Source organism: Anomalospiza imberbis, chromosome 16 (assembly GCF_031753505.1).
Source record: "Anomalospiza imberbis isolate Cuckoo-Finch-1a 21T00152 chromosome 16, ASM3175350v1, whole genome shotgun sequence".
Taxonomy (NCBI): domain Eukaryota; kingdom Metazoa; phylum Chordata; class Aves; order Passeriformes; family Viduidae; genus Anomalospiza; species Anomalospiza imberbis.
This window is the reverse complement of record NC_089696.1, coordinates 5,446,177-5,464,876: the sequence shown is the minus strand read 5'-3', so window position 1 is coordinate 5,464,876 and position 18,700 is coordinate 5,446,177. Positions and strand designations below refer to the sequence as shown.

General features: G+C 44.4%; 1 protein-coding gene across 3 annotated transcripts; it reads left to right on the top strand.

Moving 5' to 3' along the window:
- Nucleotides 1-276: 276 nt before the first annotated feature.
- On the top strand, nt 277-15,663 carry TMEM114 (transmembrane protein 114). Of its 3 annotated transcripts, none has more exons than XM_068206718.1 (4): nt 277-584; nt 2,140-2,220; nt 10,845-10,982; nt 13,535-15,663. In XM_068206718.1, the coding sequence occupies exons 1-4, from the start codon at nt 560-562 to the stop codon at nt 13,765-13,767; spliced, it is 477 nt and encodes a 158-aa protein (XP_068062819.1). In that variant the 5' UTR covers nt 277-559; the 3' UTR covers nt 13,768-15,663. The 3 variants fall into 3 exon arrangements, with proteins under 3 accessions (XP_068062819.1, XP_068062818.1, XP_068062817.1); XM_068206717.1 differs by lacking the exon at nt 277-584 and adding an exon at nt 822-1,084 and having other exon boundaries at nt 13,553-15,663; XM_068206716.1 differs by lacking the exon at nt 277-584 and adding an exon at nt 822-1,084.
- Nucleotides 15,664-18,700: the final 3,037 nt, after the last annotated feature.

Genomic DNA, 18,700 nt, shown 5'->3' with positions numbered 1-18,700 from the left:
ACTTAGCAATTCCCTGGAAGGCCTAAAGTGAATTGCAAGGAAAAAAACAAGATGCCCTGTTGACCCTACCTGCACAGTATCTTTATGCCAGTGAAGAGACACAGTAAAACACCAGAGTAAATTCTCTGCGGGTTTGAAAACAAGGTTCTATTATTGAAATACACTTTGTTACTCAACAGATTTCAGAGGGCTGAAGATGAGCAGGAGGCTGGGTGAAGTGTGGCTTTAGGGCTCCCACACCAACACCTTTGTAACTATTGTTTCTGGAAGAGGGAGCTTGTGTCTTTCTCTCCGTGGGTGACATTCTGACAGGAAAATGATCCTGAGCAGGGTACAGACATCACTGCACCAGGTAGTAAATGCCACGCTACTGCCTTCTCTCACATCCCCTTTCAAATTAGGTTAGAACTGGCCTTTTGAGGTCGGCATCTGGAAGGCACAGAACGAGAGGGAATCTCTTGTAAATATACCAGAAAGGCTGAAGCAGCACCAACCTTGTCTCTGCTCCCCAAACCTCGGCTTCTGCTTCCTTCTCCTCTCACAGAGAGTGGTGTTTGGAATGCGGGAGCTTTCTCCCCTCCGAGGTGAGCCCGTCCCGAAGCTGCCGGAGCGATCGGGATCCCCATGCCCGTGGTTTTGTCAGCTTGTCCCTTTCCGTGAGCAGCTCTGGCACGCCCGACCGCACGGGGCTCGGCGCTCGCTCCGCACACGCCTGCGGGGACTCGCCCGGGCTCGGGGCTGGCGGCCGGGGGGCGGCGGGGTCTCTGTGGGGCCGGGCCGGGCCGGCGGCGGCCGCGGAGTCCCCGGTCCGCCCGCGGGGCGCGGAGCAGCCGGGGCGGGGCTCGGGGCGCGCTACCTGCGCGGCCGCGGGGCCGGGCGAGGCGCGGCGGCGGCGGCACCATGAGGGTTAACTTGGGCGCGCTCTCCCTCTTCGTGGCCCTGGTGGGACTTTTGAGCTTCATCTTCCTCGTGGTGGCCATCGCGACCGACTTCTGGTACATCATCGATGCCTCCAAGCTGGAGGCGTCCCGGAACGGCACGGACGCGCTCAGCTCGCACTCGGGGCTCTGGCGGACCTGCCGCGGTGAGTGCGCGGGCGGCGGGCCCGGGGCAGCGCAGCGCTCCGCCTGCGGGCTCTGGGCGCAGGGACGCGGGGTCCGTCCGCCTCTGGGGATGCGGGAGTCCGGCTGCGGATCAGGCTGCGGGGATGCAGCTGCAGGGGTCTCGGTGCGGGGTCCATCTGCGGGGGTCCGGCTGTGGGGATGCGGGGATGCAGGGATGGGGATGCGGGGTCTGTCCGGCTCGGGGACAGTGCCCGCTGCCCGCGGAGCTCCGGCTCTACGTGCTTCAAGGGACGGGCGCTCCCCGGCCGTGCCCGGGACCCGTGGGCAGTGCCTTGTCAGTACCTCCCGTGTCACTTGCCCAAGGAGACATGGGGAGAGCGAATTTTCTGCTACTGTAACCTGATTTTACATTAACTTTTAATTCAAGATAATCTAATAAACGTTAACCATTTAGAAGGAAGGAGATGTCTTTTCATTTGGCTCAGGAAATTAAGGAGCAAAAGTTCTAGGTTCAAGCCATTAAAATTATAAATAATAATATAACAAAGAAAAACATAAACACTATCTAGTTTATTTACCTAAACAATACAATTAATTTAAATATAAGTATTATTATGTATAATATCATAAGTATTATTATGTATCATATTATCATAGCATTATGATAATCCTATATATCATATATAGGATTTTCCCCATGTAGTTAATTTATATGCTAGGCATTTAACCTTTGACTTTGATTCCACTCTTAAAAGGCAGGAGTAAGTAATGTTTGCCATAGGCAAGAAAGGATGTTGTTTCCAGAGGAGCAGGGAGAAGGAGCAGGCTACAGGAGTTCTCTCTTTGCTGTGCACTGAGCCCTGTCGCAATGAGCTGATGTTTCCCTGACTCCAGTGGTCAGGCCCCATAGGAGCAGCTGATGCTGCATGCTAAAAATCCTCTCATTTCCTTCCCTACCTAGGAGTGGCTGTTTTAGAAACAGCTAGTATTATATGAATTATATGTACATGCAAAAAACCAAATATCTATGTAGCAAACAGATATAATAGTGTAATTTTCCCCTTTTTTCTAATAGTGAGGAGTGAATGTTACCCTTTGATAAACCCCTTCTGGCACGAGAATGTGAACATCACCGAGTCACACAGACAGCTTTTGTGTGAGTAGCGTTTATCTTATTTTATATTTCCATGAATCCTTCCCTCCCTCCTTGTGGCCACTTACAAGGACTCATTTCTGATTCAGAGGGGGAATTCGCTGAGAAAGTGTTTTGACTCTGTTTCTGTACAATATCTGTCACTGCCCGTGGTCTTTAAGTGTGTTTACTGTTGAAATAACCATCTATTTGATGACAAGTTCAGCTAATTTCTTCCACAGGAGCAAAACCTCTCTGACTGGAATGACACAGGAAGGTACACAATTGCTAAAAATAAAAGGCAAAAGTGTTCACAATCACCTCAAAGGAGTCTGATCACTGAAAACACTTAAGAACACATTTAGACTAATCTGTAACACAGCTACTTTTCTAGCATTTTGGTGGAATTCCTGGCACTGATAAAAGACTTAAGTATGGGAGAATTTAAGAAAATAAATCAATGACCAAAAGCAGTGTTCAAAGTCTTTGAAGAACATTGTGTTCAAAAACATTTATAATATGATGTTTTTCTTATATATTTTCTACTTTTTCTTTAGATTCATTTGTCAATGCCAGAATGTTTTCAAAAAGTCCAAACGGAACATTTTCAAATACTTACAGGCATCTCCTAGAAGATGATTTACCATCTTTGCATCATGTATTTGGCACAAACCTTTCCTCACACACCTCGTGTATGGGCGTGCTTTTTACAACTTTTTAATTTACTCACGTGTTCTCCCTGACTCTTGCAGAATACATGCATTTGTCCTGTTCCTTAAAATGGACCATTCTCAAACCCAGCCATTTTCTGGGCTCCAGAGGGGCTTAAAGGGCCTTTAGTTTCTTGGAGCAGCATCTGGTGGGAAGCCTGGGAGGTGCTGGTGCTGCTGGGGCTGTGTCAGAGCTGTCCTGAGAAGGTCCAGTAGGAGCAGATCCCAGTGAGCTCCTGAAGCAGCCATATAAACACATCAGCAGGGTCAGGACTTACAGCCCAGCATGTCTCTCTGTGCTTTCAAATAGGAAGTGCCATTTCTTTAATCTTCCAGGCTCAAAACAGAGGGCTGTAGCTGCTCCATGGTTCTGAAATCAGTGGAGGTGATTGCTGGATCACTCAAGCCTTTAAGGGGTCAGCACTTTAACTCAGACTGCCTGATCATGTTTTAAGTGTTGGCATCTCCATGTTGTGTTGGTGATAGTCCAGCATTTCAGGATGAAACCATATGCTTTTCAAAAGTTGTGCGCATATTTGCAAAAGGTTATTTTTCTCAGGTGAGAGATTGCAGCTATTCAGTTAAATAAAAAAGCAAAACCAAAAAGCAGTGCTCTTTTGGTTATAAAAATGATGTTGGCTTGGAAACAAAGGATGGCTCCTTGTGAGTCATGAAGTGTAAGAAAATAGTGGATATGAATAAAAATTGTATTAATAATTATGTTTACAGACTCTTCAGGGCCTTGGAGAGTTTTTTTTCTTTTGCTTTCACATCAAGTACTATTTTCATGTTCCTGGAAAAAGACTTCAGGTCTACAAAGACACTTGCATATTTTATTATAAACAGGCATAGTCTACCTAAAAGTGATGAGAGAAGAAATCAAAGATACTTCAATTGAAATAACCTGCTAGGTTTGATTGGAATGCCCTACTGAGTTAACTTATTGATTTTTTTGCTCAGCTTCAATGCAATTTTAGTGTGGTGAGGCTACAGATCCTCAGCAGTAGCAGCTGAACATAGAAAGTACCATGTCAGTACTTCCTTCCAGGAAATATAGATATTTTTAAGTCACATCTAGATTCATGAGGTCCTGAGATAGTACCTTCTACCTCAGCTTTACTCTTCTCTTTTAAATGTTTCTGACTGTGGCCACTGAATCATATTTAGGCAGATCATGGCAAACTATCTTCATCTACAACACATTTTAACAAGAATTTTAGAGGGAAATTCTGTGATCATGGATTGCAGTGTAGTTACAGCAGATTCTTCATCTGCTGCTATATGTGGCAAACAAGCTGATCGCACAGCTTTAATTGGTTACTTCAAAAAAATGACATTTTTCTCTCTGTGTGCCTGTGAAGGTGTTTGTGAGGAACAGTCTCATGGGATTAATCTCATTCCATCTAGCTGTACACTCATATTTCTCACTGTTTGATTGGCACTGGATTTCATGAGCTCTGGCAACATCCAACCTGCTTCTTTCTGATTATTCCTAAAAAGACTTTAAAGGACTGTCTCCTAAAGTAGGCACTTAAGTAACACATTGGTCACATCCCTCATTCTCCAGAGTTTGAATGTACTTCCTGGCATGTCTGAACTAGACCCAAATAGCAAAGAGATTGGAGAAAGTCTGTATGTGAATGCAAAGAGCTGGGCCTAAGTGGAAACAGAAGTGCTGGCCACCGCCAGAAGACAAACCCTTCATTAGAGAATGAAAAGCCTCCATGGTCTCTTCCTCCACATTTCCAGTACCCCCCCTATTCATCCCAGCAAATTCCTTTTAGCCTTGTTGTGTACTTCAAATTGAGCTCCTAGCAAATTAAAATAACTGGGTGCACAAGTTAAAACCCTGTGCTAGCAGCAATATTACCCAGACTATCAACCTAGGGCTTGCTAAGCCTGGGACTGTGATATATTTTCACATCACAGTGCTCTTGAGCTGCTGCTCTAATGGATTGGACACAAAGACACTCTCTCCTCTTCATTAGCCTTCCCTTTCTTCTCTTACCACTCCCCCCAGCTGAACATGCAGTGTATACCCTCCCTCCCCTCAAACCCACAATGGATAAAATATTTTCCTATTACAGATTGCACTATGGCCTGGTTATTTGTTTAAAACATCAGCCACTGTCTAAAGAAAAATACCACTCGACTGCCTACCACTAGCTTTTCTGAAAGTTCTGCATTAATAAATTGCTTTTTCACTGGAGATGTACACTTTCCTCCGGCTCACACAGGAATAAAATGAAAGTATCACTTTCTGTAATTTAGACAGTTATTAGAGTCTCTTGGTGACTACTAGGATTAAAGATAGCCCTCTGAAAATTCCCCTTAAAATTTAAATTTGTCAGCAAAGACACCTCTGATGTTTTGCCTTGCCATGTGCTCTCCTGTGCCAGCTACGGCAGACAAGCAGCAAGAGCAACATTTTTCATGGTGAGCTGAATCTATCTCTCTCTAAATGACAAAATAAGGATGTCACTAACTTCAAAGGCAGCTGCATGGAGTTCTGAGCAGCTTTGCCATTTTCCAGTAGCAGAAATGTAACATCCAAAATCAGATCTAGATGTTGAGGATCACACACAGAGAGAAGGAAGCTGCTGAGTAGAAGGAATGGCAGTTCTTATTCAGCTGAAACCTTTTCTCCCAGAGTTTGAGCTTTCTAAAGGAATTTCTTAAAAGAAAGGAAAAACCCAAACAAGAAACCTCAACTTATTACACTGGTGAAAAGTTGCTCTTAGACATTTTTGTCGTATAAATATTTTCCATTTACCAAAGCCTATGTTGTTAATAATGAATAAATGCCATTACAGATTTAGCTGAAGACAGCGCCAGTGTAATCCTTGTAAAATGAAAAATATTGTAAATATTTCTATTCAAAACCAGACAATTTCTCTTGAATCTCAGCTTTGCACTTGAGCAGCTGCAGAGCTTGGGCTGGAGTTATGAAAAATAATGTGAGAAGAACAGCTGTTCTTTCTTACTGTCTGTGTGACACACAAACCATCTGCATAAGGTACCTACAAGGTAAGATTAAGCCTCTGGCAATCCTGATTTTTTGTCAGAGATTTGGACAATATGGCCAGTGATTGGTTTCCTTTTACAGGTCCATTTTTAGTACTCTCCTCTATTCCTGACCCATCCAGAAATGAGTACTTAATGGATGTGGTTTCCACTCATATTGTTTTTCCTGTTATAAAACCAAGACTGGAGCGTGCAGCTGTCCATGCACCACTGCTTTAAGTATTCTCCCCAGAGTATTTTTATTTTTTCTTTTTTAGACACGAATGTAACTGGAACCATGAGTCTGCAGACAAGTTCGTGCTTCCTGCAGGGAAATGATCTTTGCAGCAGAGGCAGCTCTGATACCTCAGTTGTTTTAATGTAACAGCTGCCTTGGTTTCTTCCTCAACAAAATGGGTTTAATAGTACAGATAAACTTGTCTGGATTTCCTCACAGCATGTGGACCCTGTAACAGTCATGTACCAGCTGCTTTCACACTTCACCCTGCTCCATTTTTACTGAGTTGCAGTTTATGATGCTAGAAAGAATGCTGTATTCTTTGGTCACTGTGACATTTTTTCCTGAGGGATTTACAGTTCTTTGCAAATTTTCTTTTGGTTTTAAGCTACCAGAAGGAAACAGCTGGGGCTGGAGCAAGAGCCATTTCAGAGGCCGAGTGAAATAAGACCCAAATGATGCACATAGAAATTCTGGCTTAATTGACCTGGTAGGTGTGTACCTGTTTCTGAGCAACAGTGCACTGTTCCTTCAGAGAGGTGCCAGTGGACATCTGCTTCAGTACTTGCTGTAGATATAACAGCAAATATATACAGAAATCCAAGATAACTTCAGCACCACTGCAGCTGAGGCCTAACCAGTGACAAGTTCTGATGAATATTCTCATTTTCAGATTCATTGGTACCCCAGCAACAGAATGTGAGCCACAGTGCATCGCTCACATTTATCATTCTAGCCATTCCTGCTACTGCAGTTTTTGTCAGTGCCACCTGCTCCAGGTCTAGCATTATTTCATTTCTGCTGTCTGCAATTGGTCTTCCTGTATAGCTCAGAGATTTTTTTGAGAAAAGCAGGAAGCCAAAACATGTAACACACAGACCAGAGCCTGGCTAATCATCCTGGAGACCCCTAACTCTTGAGCAATCCTCCTCCATCACCTTTTCTCTGTTGAACAGGAGGGAATCCAGGCCTTCCTGTCCCTGTGGCCCAAGCCCAGAAGACTCACATTAAGGCACAGACAAGTTCTTTCAGCTGTTCTTTAGTTTTGTAAATTGTTTCCTTGCTTTTTTCCTAGCAAGCAGGTCAGATTTTCTGTGTGCACTGTTTCTTCTTGGCTTTGCCATGTCCTTCTGGAGAAGCCCCATTGGTTTTGACAAGTGCCAGGAGTCTGTTTCAGCTGGAGGCTTTTGTCTCTCTAACTGGCTGTGTAGTTACTGCTGGGTAAGACAAACAGGTCCTTAATTAAGCTCTTCTGAGCTGCTGCCATTTGGAGTATTTCTGATGAGGTGGTATTACAGATTTCTAGGCACTATTTGCTATTATAAGCTGTGCAAACAAATCCAAAGTTAGTTTGAAGCAATTAAGCTGCAGGATGTTAACAGGAGATGATTAACAAAACTGCTGGGCTTGCACTTGGTTACTTCTGACACTGCTCAGTGTTTCTGTTTCATTCCACAGATTTCTCTCACAAACAACCCCTCAACAACTGTGTTGGGTGGTAATTTAGAGATGCCTGCCAAATTCTCAGTTCTGGACACACACTGCAGATGTCATTTTTACAGATATTTGGCCAGAGCTCTAGTAAAAGAGCTTTGGCTAGCTAATGTAAAACTTCAGTGACCATGATTAAGCAATTTGATTCTTTTTTGCTTCAAAAAAAGGAGTGTTTTTTAAAAGTTTATGGGTTTGTTTCAGTATTTCCAAGATTAAACCATTGGATCTTTCATGTTGGACTTACAGGGAACTCAGGTGTTGAGAAATAGATGTGGGAAACTGAATTCTGTTTCACAAGAAAATGCACACGCCTCTTCTTGTGCAAATGCTTCAGGTGGTTTTTTTTTTTTCCAATATTAAATCAATTTCATCATTATTGAGCCAGTTATATGCTTATACGTAATGCATAAATGTGTATTTCAACAGAAACTAAAAAAACACTAACATGACTGCAAAATGAATGTTTTAACTTCTTTCACAGATGATTATTGAAGACAGAAACACAGTAAAGATATTTTAAGTCATTTTCTTCTATAAACTAATTCTGTTCCTCTAATCAAGGAATATAATGGCATAATATCATATGCCAGATGGCATGAATTCAGATTCCTGAGTGGTTTCCATGGCAGCATTTTAGAATAAGTTTCCCAGGCAGTTTCAGATTTCATAGTACAAATGAGTATTAGATATTGGACTAGAACACTGGAGATTATAAAAGTACTATTTAACCAAATAGAATTCACTAAATATTTGATTTTTTAAAAGCTACCAGTGATTAATGAGAAGTGTGATCCCAGCTGTGGGTAGGAAAAGAAAGGCTCTGTCACAGTGAGGTTTGTGGGTTTCAGCTGAGCTATCCCTAAACCCTATATTTTCACTGAAGAGGGCATAAAAATCAGAGTTATTCTGATATTGCAATTATCACAAATGATTAATGTAATCTAGGAAACTCCCAAGGATGCTCTGGTATGGTTTTCTTTTCCCTTTCCCTCACGAAGTTCCATTCAGAGTATGTTTTGCTCACCCACATGTGTCCTGACTCAGGTTGCAGTAGCTGAAATCACACCATGAAAAGAAAATTCAAAGAAATGGCAAGTTAGTGCTGCTGTCCTGAGGTGGAGTTTGTTAGCTGTGACTTGGACTGGTGAGGGACACCTGGAAAATCACAAGGCAGAAAGCCAGCATCAACTTGGTTATGTTTGCTCTCTCTCAGCAAGGCCAGCTCTGAGGACAGAGTTGCACCATCCTTACATTCACACTTTTCAAATGTTAACTGCATCCTCCCAAGGCTTTATCCTCCCAAGGCTTTTTCACCTTTTACTGCCAGACCAAAACTAAGATGACACATGGATGTCAGAATGGTGGGGAATAATCAAAATGAGACCAAATAACCCTCAGCAAGCTCAAATGTGGCTGAAGACCACACTCCTGTTGCTGCTGCCTCTGTAAAATATGAGAACTGCATGGGGTGACCCATCTCTATTCTGTCACACTGTGTCTCATCACATCCCCAGCCACCACCTCCAACCACATGAAACTCCTGAACTAAGTTCCATGGCTATTTCTCATCTTGGAATTCAGCTAAGATTTGCAGGCAGTTTTGACATGCTGGTTTGTTCCCAGTAAGCTGAGGACTGTTCTGGCTGTTAGCACTGAGAATTGCTTTAGGTCTGTGCTTGTTGGCCAGGAACAGCAGCCGTGGCCAGTTTTGCTGAAGGGAGGCCCAGGGAGTGTCCTCAGCTTTAGAATCAAAGAGGGAAGTGCTTTCTTCAATGCAGAATGTTGAATTCATGATTTCTGAGCGTCACCTGGTCCTGATGTCAGCATATGTGGGACTGGAAATGAAAATATTATACCAGAAGCAGAAAAAAAAACCCAAAATTGCCCCCTCCCAAAACTTTCTCGTTTGCCACTTTTTTTTTTTTTTTTTTTTTTTTTTTTTTTTTTTTTTGTTAGCATATTCTGTGCTACACAAAATAATGTCTGGAAACCACATTCTACTCAAGTACAAACATCAACAGTGTCTGCCTTGATGCCATGCAGACCCTTCCTAACCTTCCAGGCTTCTGGAACTGAACAGAGACATGTACACAATTGTGTCTGATTTTGTAATGCTGCTGTAGAGGATGAGCTGGATCCTTAGCCAGTGGCAGATGCAGTAGCTCCAATTCCATGGGCAGTTACAGTGACTTGAAAAAATAGATCATTTGATGACACCCCAACTGTGAGCTCTTAAGTGATTCCTTTTCCTAAGCTAATGGTGTATTGTGCCTCTGTGAAATTAAAGGAGACAATGAAGCCTACACCTCTTCAGAATATGGATTTTACATTTTCTTTTCTCAGTTACTCTGCACTTTACTCTGGGATGAAACAAATTGATACTGGAATTACTTTTATTTTGGTTATTATTTTAAAATAAGGTTGGGTTGAATGTTGTGGATAGATTACATCAGAGGGAACAATGACACAATAATGGTTTATGATGGAAAAAAACAGGGTGATATGAAAAAATACATAGCAACCCTCTGTTTACACAGCTATTAAAATGTTATAGGGATCAAGAAAGACTAATGTAAAACATTTAGCATGGGAGGAAGCAAGGAGGATAGGTTAATGCACTTAGTGAAGCTTCTGTAGAAAACAGTGACAGACAGAATCAGAGCTGGATGGGAAAATTTACCTCTAGTTGATGGTCAGCTGCAGCAAAGGAAAAGGTCAACAGTTTGGTACATCAGTGCAGCAGAGGACACGTGACAGAAGAGAAACCTTTAATCAAAGCATGGCTGGATCTCACCTCCCAAACAGAGCAGTGTGATTCACATTACAGGGCTATTTTTCATTAAGGTTGCCAGTGCCTATGTGGTATGCAGTGCATCACCTGATATCCAGCTGGCTCAAGAGCTGAGGACAGTGTGACTGCTCATATATATCTGTGTAGATATATCCTCCATATCTGTGGTCTCTGTTTGAATCACAGGCTGTAATCCTGTGAGGGTTTGTTCTGTTTGTTACCTTTTCCTCCATACCATATGTTTGTCCTGCTGATTTACACTGAAAACCCAAGGGGTTGTCCAATTTCTTGTTAGTGCAGCACAGAATGAGGCTTTGATCCTGATCAGGGGCTCTGCACTTCATAATTATTGGTACATCCACTGACACCATAATAAAATATTACAATATTAACATTCTTCATTTTTCTTCAGACATGCATGGAACATTTGTCATCCTGATGCCCCTCAGCCTGATCCTGATGATTTTTGGAGGGATGACTGGATTCATCAGTATTCTTGCCAGGGCCTACCTACTGCTCCTAATGACGGGACTGCTTTTCCTTTTTGGAGGTACTAAATCAAACTCCTGGCCTAACTGTTTTAGATAACAACAGGCTGTATCTGGGAAACATCACTTTGGTTCCCAGGGAATAAAAGCAAGAATTTGCTTTCAGAATAATGCTGGTGTTCATTCACCTGGTGTCTGCTGGGGTCTTGGTTCTGGAACAGAGCTACTTAGGGAAGGCAAACATCCCTCCTTGGGGAGCGAGTCACCCTTTGAACAATCTGTGTTTGCTGTGCCCATTAACACAAAAGATTCAATAACTTCTCAGCATGGTGCACAAATCTTTACAGACAGGCTAATGGGGTGATGGAAAAGTGACCATGGAATTACTAAATTGAAGGCTTGCACAGATTTTGCAGCTATTAAGAAAACTGACATTTTTAAAAAGGCATTTGCATTGAGTTCCTGAAAAGGGACTTTTTAGGCATTCCTGGCTCAGCCTCACTGCTAGTTTTGATCTAGTGGTGTCCCCAAACTGTGGGTCCCAAAAGGAAACCCCTAGAAGTTAGTATAACATTTAAATTTGAAGCTAGTAAAATGCTTTTACATTTCTTTTTATATTTTTCTTTTCTGCTATATCCAAACCCACTGTATTTTAGAAAATAATTTATGAATTAAAAAACCTAAAAACATTCTGTTGAAGTAGGAAAAGTGTGTTTAAATCTGCATCTTCTGTTCCAAACAGATTTTCAGTGCTGTTTCACAATGTAATTTAAAATGGAAATTTTTCCCAGCAGAAAAGGGGAACCTCAGAATTGGCTCTCATCAACTGCTCATACAGTCCTATTTTTAAGAAAAAAATGCTAAGAGATTGCTGGAACCAAATGCTGCTGTCTCAAAGCCTTGACTGAGCTTTTTAGTCTGAAATGCTCTAACACCGACAACCATTCCCCATTTGATTGTCTCCTAAAAAGAAGAGCAAGTTCTAATTCCTCAGAACTGTAGAAAGCTGAATTCACTGAAAAGGCTGGTGAAAAACTGCTCCAAATAGTCAGTGAAAGATGAAAAGCTGTGAAGTGCCAAGCATGATTATCCCACTGGGGAGTGGAGCAGGGGCCTTTCTAAGCTGTTTGGGGCTGCAAAGAGGGAAAGGAAACACAGAGGCAGTGTCAGGAGAGGGGTGCTTGAGGAGGTTCTGGGCATGCAGCTGGGCAGTGTCCCAGGAGAACATGAACAGACTGCAGGGTGGCCTTTGGCTGAGACCAGCCCCCATCCTGCTCCGGCTGGATGCACAGAACAGTTTTGTAGGGCACTCAAATTCACAAAGTTCAGTATTAGTTAGGTAGCTCTGTTTCAGCAGAAAGAGATATTTGGAGATGCCATTCCAGAAATGTGGGGTTTTTTAAACCCTCAGAACTGATATGTTCCACATGTCAGACATCCTATAGGTTTCCTTTTTTTTTTTTTTTTTTTTTTTTTGCAAGGGAATTTGCAAAGAATCCAGTGTACCTTGTTGAAAATGTCAACAAAACAGTCTTTTCCATTTCTGCTGACAAAAGGTATGAAGCAAGTTTTTCCCCCTCCTTGCAGAGGACTAGAATAAGGTACAGGCATCAGATGATGGTTAAAATCAGGAATATGAGTATGAATTTGGACTGATGGATAACCCAATACTCTTCTATCTTGGTTTGCCTCTAATCAAACATATTTCTGGCAAAAAGGCAGCTCATCAGGACTTACTGTAATTTAACAGAAAGCTATATCAAAATTTTCTCTCAGAATCAAATCCACTATTTTGTCCTGAAAGTGTTTCAGTATTTACTTTCCCTAGGCTGCAGTCCTTTTATCCAGGGCCTCGTTACTGCATATTTTCTGCTGCTGATCCAGTAAAGGGTGACTTCCATCAGTGCCTGTCCTTTGACTGACAGGGATGCCAGGCTCAGGATGCAGTGTGTATCTATTCCAGATGTGCCATTCCTTACATTTGCCACCTTTTGAACAGTCTTTTCATTCTGAAAACATCTGGCTCCTTTTTTGAGTGCCCTTATTAATTTATTTTTACTCTGTCCCAAAGGTGTCTGACTCAGGTATTTGGAAATGATGGGTAGTCATGGCAGCACAACACTTGGTTGGAAGTGATAGTGAAGACTAACAAATTTACATTAAACACTCGAAACTGCAATACTCGGGAAACAGCCTCCATTCAGTGACCTGACATGCAAGAATCTGCATCTCTGTGGGCTTTATTGCATACAGGGAGACAACTGTCCATGGTGCTCAGCAGTGAGGAATCAGGCAACATTACAATACAGTTCTGAAAACAGAGATGCACGTGCATTAGATACCTGTAAAATACAGGACTCGATTTCTGTTGAGGGAGACTTGCTGCCAGATGTTGTGATTCAGTCTTTAACAGTGGGAACACATTATTCTCAGTGGACACAAATAACCCTGCCTTTACTTCCCTCTCACTCTCATTGCCCAAGAAATCAACCTCAGGTAGATTTCAAAGATACTCTCTAAATCTGGCCGGGCTAGAATAGGAAGGACATATCCAATTGATTGTTTTTAATTTCTTCAGTGGCTGCTAAGTAGCTGAACATGTTTCTCTTTTCAGCTCTTGTTACCCTCACAGGGATCAGTGTCTATATTGCATATTCAGCTGCTGCCTTCCAAGAAGCTGTTTGCCTCCTGAAGAGCAAGGATCTGCTGGTGGAAATCGATATCAGATTTGGCTGGTCCCTGGCACTGGTCTGGATCTCCTTTGTGGCAGAAGTGCTCACTGGGGCCGTGTTCCTCCTGGCAGCAAGAGTGGTGGGTCTGAAACGGCAGCGTGAGCAGGCTTTATGAGCAACAGGTGCCTTTGCAACAACAGAGCCCTGCAGAGCCTGAAAATTGGGATTACTTGGTCCAGCTGGTCACTAGGGGCAATAAGAGTGCAAGGCTGAGTATCTTGTCAGCTGTTGTAAGCCTTTTTCCTCACAGGTGTCTATAAAACACAAAGACTCTGGTAAATCAGTAAAACATTACAGGTGTTGTCAATTGGGAAACCCTTGTGTCCTTAGAAGAGCGTGCATTGCAGTGTTTGTATTTCCAGAATAATTCCAGCTGGTAGCTCATCAGACATCTCCATTTGTTGCTTAGAACAAGGCAGATTTCTTGCTTTCTTTTCTCTTTTTTTCTGTCTCAGCAAAGTGCCTCAGAGTACCTTGCAGGCCAGATTTTGGTTTCTCCTGAGAGCTCTTAGAAGGACGTGGACCTGTCAGAGTGAGTGCAGAGGAGGCCATGAAGATTCTCAGAGGACTCAGCACCTCTGCTCTGGAGATGGACTGAGAGAGCTGGGGCTGTTCGGCCTGGAGAAGAAAAGGCTCTGGGGAGACCTTAAAACTCCTCTCAACACCTAAAGGGGCTCCAGGAGAGCTGGAAAGGGACTTTGGACAGGGGCCTGGTGGTTGGAACTAGATGGTATTTCACATCCTTTCCAACCCAAACCAATCCAGGATCCTGCAATCCAGCAGATGGTAGTGGCTGTGATACTGAAGTTCTCCGGTGCAGTGCAGTGGTGAGTGCACTGCAAGAGAAAGATACAGCTGTTTTCCAGATGTTCCAACTGCTGGAGACAGCCCCAGTCTCCCAATGATCAGGCTACATACCTCTCTCCTTCAGCTTATTACTAGCTGCCTTTTCAACTCTGCAATGCAGGAGGTGTATCTGATATATTTTCCAGTTTTTACTTTGCAGTTTTTATGATGCTTCCTTTTCATGAAGTTTGTGCACATGCTTTGTGCTAGAATGTTTCTCTTGTGCTGAAATTGCTGAGTAAACTGAACATGCAGGACACATGAAATTAATTTTGGGTGCCAAGCAATCTAGTTTTTCCTCTTCAGTGCCCATTGAAGTTACTGAAGAAATTTTCCCCTGACTGCTGTGCTGAATAGAGACTTGAATGTGACAACAGCTCCACTACATTTCTGACAGATCATGTATGTCTGGAGGCCCTCAGCACTCTGCAGTTCAGGACTGTGACTCAGGAGCTGTGTCAGGCACCCTCTGTCACTGGGCATGTCCCTTGCACATTCTCCAGCAGCACAAAGGGCATCATTCACCTACCTCTGTTAAACACCAGAACAATTTTATCAGTGTGTCCTGTGTTAAAGATTGCACATGCACTCTGACCAAACTCAGCTCTAATCTGAGTCCCAAAGTACCAATGCTTTTATGAAAAAATAGTGGCAGGGAGCTCCTGAGAGCTGACAGACTTTTGGAGATAGAAGGGAGCATTTTAATGCCATGCTGTGAATGGAGAACTGAGCCAGGAAACTTGTCCAAGGTCACATGAAACCAGAGTTTCTGAATCCTGGGCTAAGGCCTTACTTGTCAGATCTTGCTTGTTATCAGAATTAAATAAGGCTCAAAATCCTGAATAGACTGAGCAGTAGAAATTCTGTGACTAACTAGTATAATTTTATAATTCTTAGTTGCTCCCACATTGGTTTCAGGTATTTTCCATGTTGCCTTATGTTGTAATTCAGTCATTTTACAAGTTAAAGCATACCAAATCAGCTCAATAAGAAGTGTAAGAAAAAAATCCTTTGTAGTCAAAATTCCATGTGCTTAAGTGAATTATGTAAAATGTAATTCTCTGTTTTGGTGCTGGTGAAACTATTTATAATGCAATTTGTATGATGTTATTCAGACATTACTGTAAGCTGTAACAGTAAAATATCATCTGAGTTATTTTTTGAATATTTATTACAGATGTTATTTTAAAGTGGTTTTGAGTGTTGTAAAATTAAATAAAATGACATCTCAGAGTGGGAATTATTTGCCAAGACATGAAAGAACTAAGATCTTTATTTTTCTTTAACTTTTTCTGCAGATTTATTCTACTGTTTTTATAATGCTTTTGAAGTTCCTGTGTTCGATGTGGTAGGTATTTGAAAGATACTTACACAGCTACAATATAAAATACTCAAGTGATCAAATCTAATTAGCAAGCCAATGAATCTCTTATTGAATTAGAGCAATTCTCATTTCCATGGCTCTCCTAAATTTCTCATTCTGGCTTCCTGCAATATCTGGCACAATGGTAATAAAGAGTATCTTCTGCTCATGAATGTTTGCATAACCCCTCCATTTCTCTGAAATTCCTTCTGAATACAAAGAACAAAAGATGGTTTGGAATAGTCAAATTAGCATTGAACATTTTGAAAAATTATATGGGGAAAACATTTTTAGAAAGGACTTTATGTAATTTGAAATAAATGACCTTATCAGCGTCTTCCTCTTACTGAAATTAATGATTATTTAATACCAAGTTCTTTGCTGTGTTTTCCCCAAAATACTTTACTGAGATGAGGACAGAAACTGCTCCCATTACTTTCTGGTGAATTGCAAACTCATTGGTAATTTGCCACATTGAAAGTGAAGAAAAACAGATGTACAGAGCAGAGCAGCACTGTCTGAGCATGCACACAGCTCCGGCCCAGCACCAGGCACTCCTCTAAGGACTTCTTGAGGGGTGGCAGAGAAGGACAGGGGAGGTCAGAAGAATCCTTGAATGTGAAAAATGTGGAAATATCCAAGATGTTTAGAGGCCATGCTGGTGAATGTAATGCAGCCATGACAGCGCAAGGATTCCGTGTGTGCCCGTGCGGCTCCTGCAGAGCAGTCTCTGTGTCCCACCTCTGACGGCCAGGGGGACAGCACTGCTTTGGACAGAGCTCCAGTCAAAGGAGCGCCAGGCATTTGTTAGCACTGAGCCACAGGCAGCAGTTCCTGTGGGGATGGCAGGTGCCTGTCAAAGTCACTCTATCACACCCTGCTCAGCTGGACAGGGGACACAACTCTGCTGAGTTTGGGACAAGAAAAGGGCAGGGAGAGGTCACGTGCCAATTACTGTCATGGGCAAAACAGACTCAGCGTGAGGAAATTAGTTTAATTTATTAACAATCAGAGGAGGAGAATGAGAAATAAACCCAAATCCTAAAAACACCTTTTACTCACCCCTCCCTTCTCTCCAGGCATAACTTTACACAATTCTCTGCCTGCTGTCCCCTGAGTGGCACAGTGGGACAAAGAATGGGGGTTCAGTCTGCTCATCACACATTGCTTGTGAAGCATCTTTCTCCTCAGGGAGGGGACTCCTCACACTGTCACCCTGCTCCGGCACGGGGTCCCCCCCAGAGGACCACGAACTCCTCCAACGAGTTCTTCCCCTGGGCTGCAGTTCTTCACAAACTGCTCCAGTGAGGCCCTTCCAGAGGCTGCAGTCCTTCAGGAACACCCTGCTCCAGAGTGGGCTCCCTGCTGGGTCACACACCCTGCCAGCATCCCTGCTCCTCTCTCTGTGGGTGCTGCCAGGACCCTGCTCCAGCGTGGGCTCCTCTCTCTGTGGGTCCTGCCAGGACCCTGCTCCAGCGTGGGCTCCTCTCTCTGTGGGTGCTGCCAGGACCCTGCTCCAGCATGGGCTCCTCTCTCTGTGGGTGCTGCCAGGACCCTGCTCCAGCGTGGGCTCCTCTCTCTGTGGGTGCTGCCAGGACCCTGCTCCATTGTGGGCTCCTCTCTCTGTGGGTGCTGCCAGGACCCTGCTCCAGCGTGGGCTCCTCTCTCTGTGGGTGCTGCCAGGACCCTGCTCCAGCGTGGGCTCCTCTCTCTGTGGGTGCTGCCAGGACCCTGCTCCATTCTGGGCTCCTCTCTCTGTGGGTGCTGCCAGGACCCTGCTCCAGCGTGGGCTCCTCTCTCTGTGGGTGCTGCCAGGACCCTGCTCCAGCGTGGGCTCCTCTCTCTGTGGGTGCTGCCAGGACCCTGCTCCATTCTGGGCTCCTCTCTCTGTGGGTGCTGCCAGGACCCTGCTCCAGCGTGGGCTCCTCTCTCTGTGGGTGCTGCCAGGACCCTGCTCCAGCGTGGGCTCCTCTCTCTGTGGGTGCTGCCAGGACCCTGCTCCATTGTGGGCTCCTCTCTCTGTGGGTGCTGCCAGGACCCTGCTCCAGCGTGGGCTCCTCTCTCTGTGGGTGCTGCCAGGACCCTGCTCCAGCGTGGGCTCCTCTCTCTGTGGGTGCTGCCAGGACCCTGCTCCATTGTGGGCTCCTCTCTCTGTGGGTGCTGCCAGGACCCTGCTCCAGCGTGGGCTCCTCTCTCTGTGGGTGCTGCCAGGACCCTGCTCCATTCTGGGCTCCTCTCTCTGTGGGTGCTGCCAGGACCCTGCTCCAGCACGGGCCTCCCAGGAGATCCCAGCCCCCTTTGGGCAGGCGCCTGCTCCAGAGTGGGGCTCTCCAGGGGGATCTCTGCACCGCGGGCACCTCCATGGGCACAGCAAGGGAACGGCAGCTCTGCCCCCGGAGCTCCTCCTGCCCCTGCCCCGGGCCCTGCAGAGCTGTTCCTCTCACAGCTCTCGCTCCTCTTCAGGCTGCAGTTTGTCCCTGCACAGCTGCTCTTCCCCCATCCTCACTCTGCCATCCCAGAGGCGCTGCCCTGGCCCTGCTGGGCTCGGCCTTGGCCACTGGTGGCTCCGTCCTGGAGCCGCTGGCCTTGGCTCTGCTGGACACTGGGGGAGCTTCTGGCAGCTTCTCACAGGAACCACCCCTGCAGCCCCCACCACCAAAACCAAAACAACTTGACTGACTGTGCAGACACACGTGGTTCATAGTTTTCTCCTTCCAAATGGAGAAGCATTTCAGGTTGGAGACCAAATGATTTTATCACTTGTTTGCCTTGTTTTGGAAATGAAATTCAATCGTCTCAACTATTTGAAGTGGAAAAACAAAACCTGAAGGAATCTGAG

Bases quoted from the DNA above. Each gene is read 5' to 3' on its own strand.
- TMEM114 (XM_068206716.1), top strand. From the start codon at position 901: ATGAGGGTTAACTTGGGCGCGCTCTCCCTCTTCGTGGCCCTGGTGGGA. The intron at 2,221-10,844 runs GTGAGTAGCGTT...ATTTTTCTTCAG, and splicing joins GTCACACAGACAGCTTTTGT to ACATGCATGGAACATTTGTC. The intron at 10,983-13,534 runs GTACTAAATCAA...TTCTCTTTTCAG, and splicing joins ACTGCTTTTCCTTTTTGGAG to CTCTTGTTACCCTCACAGGG.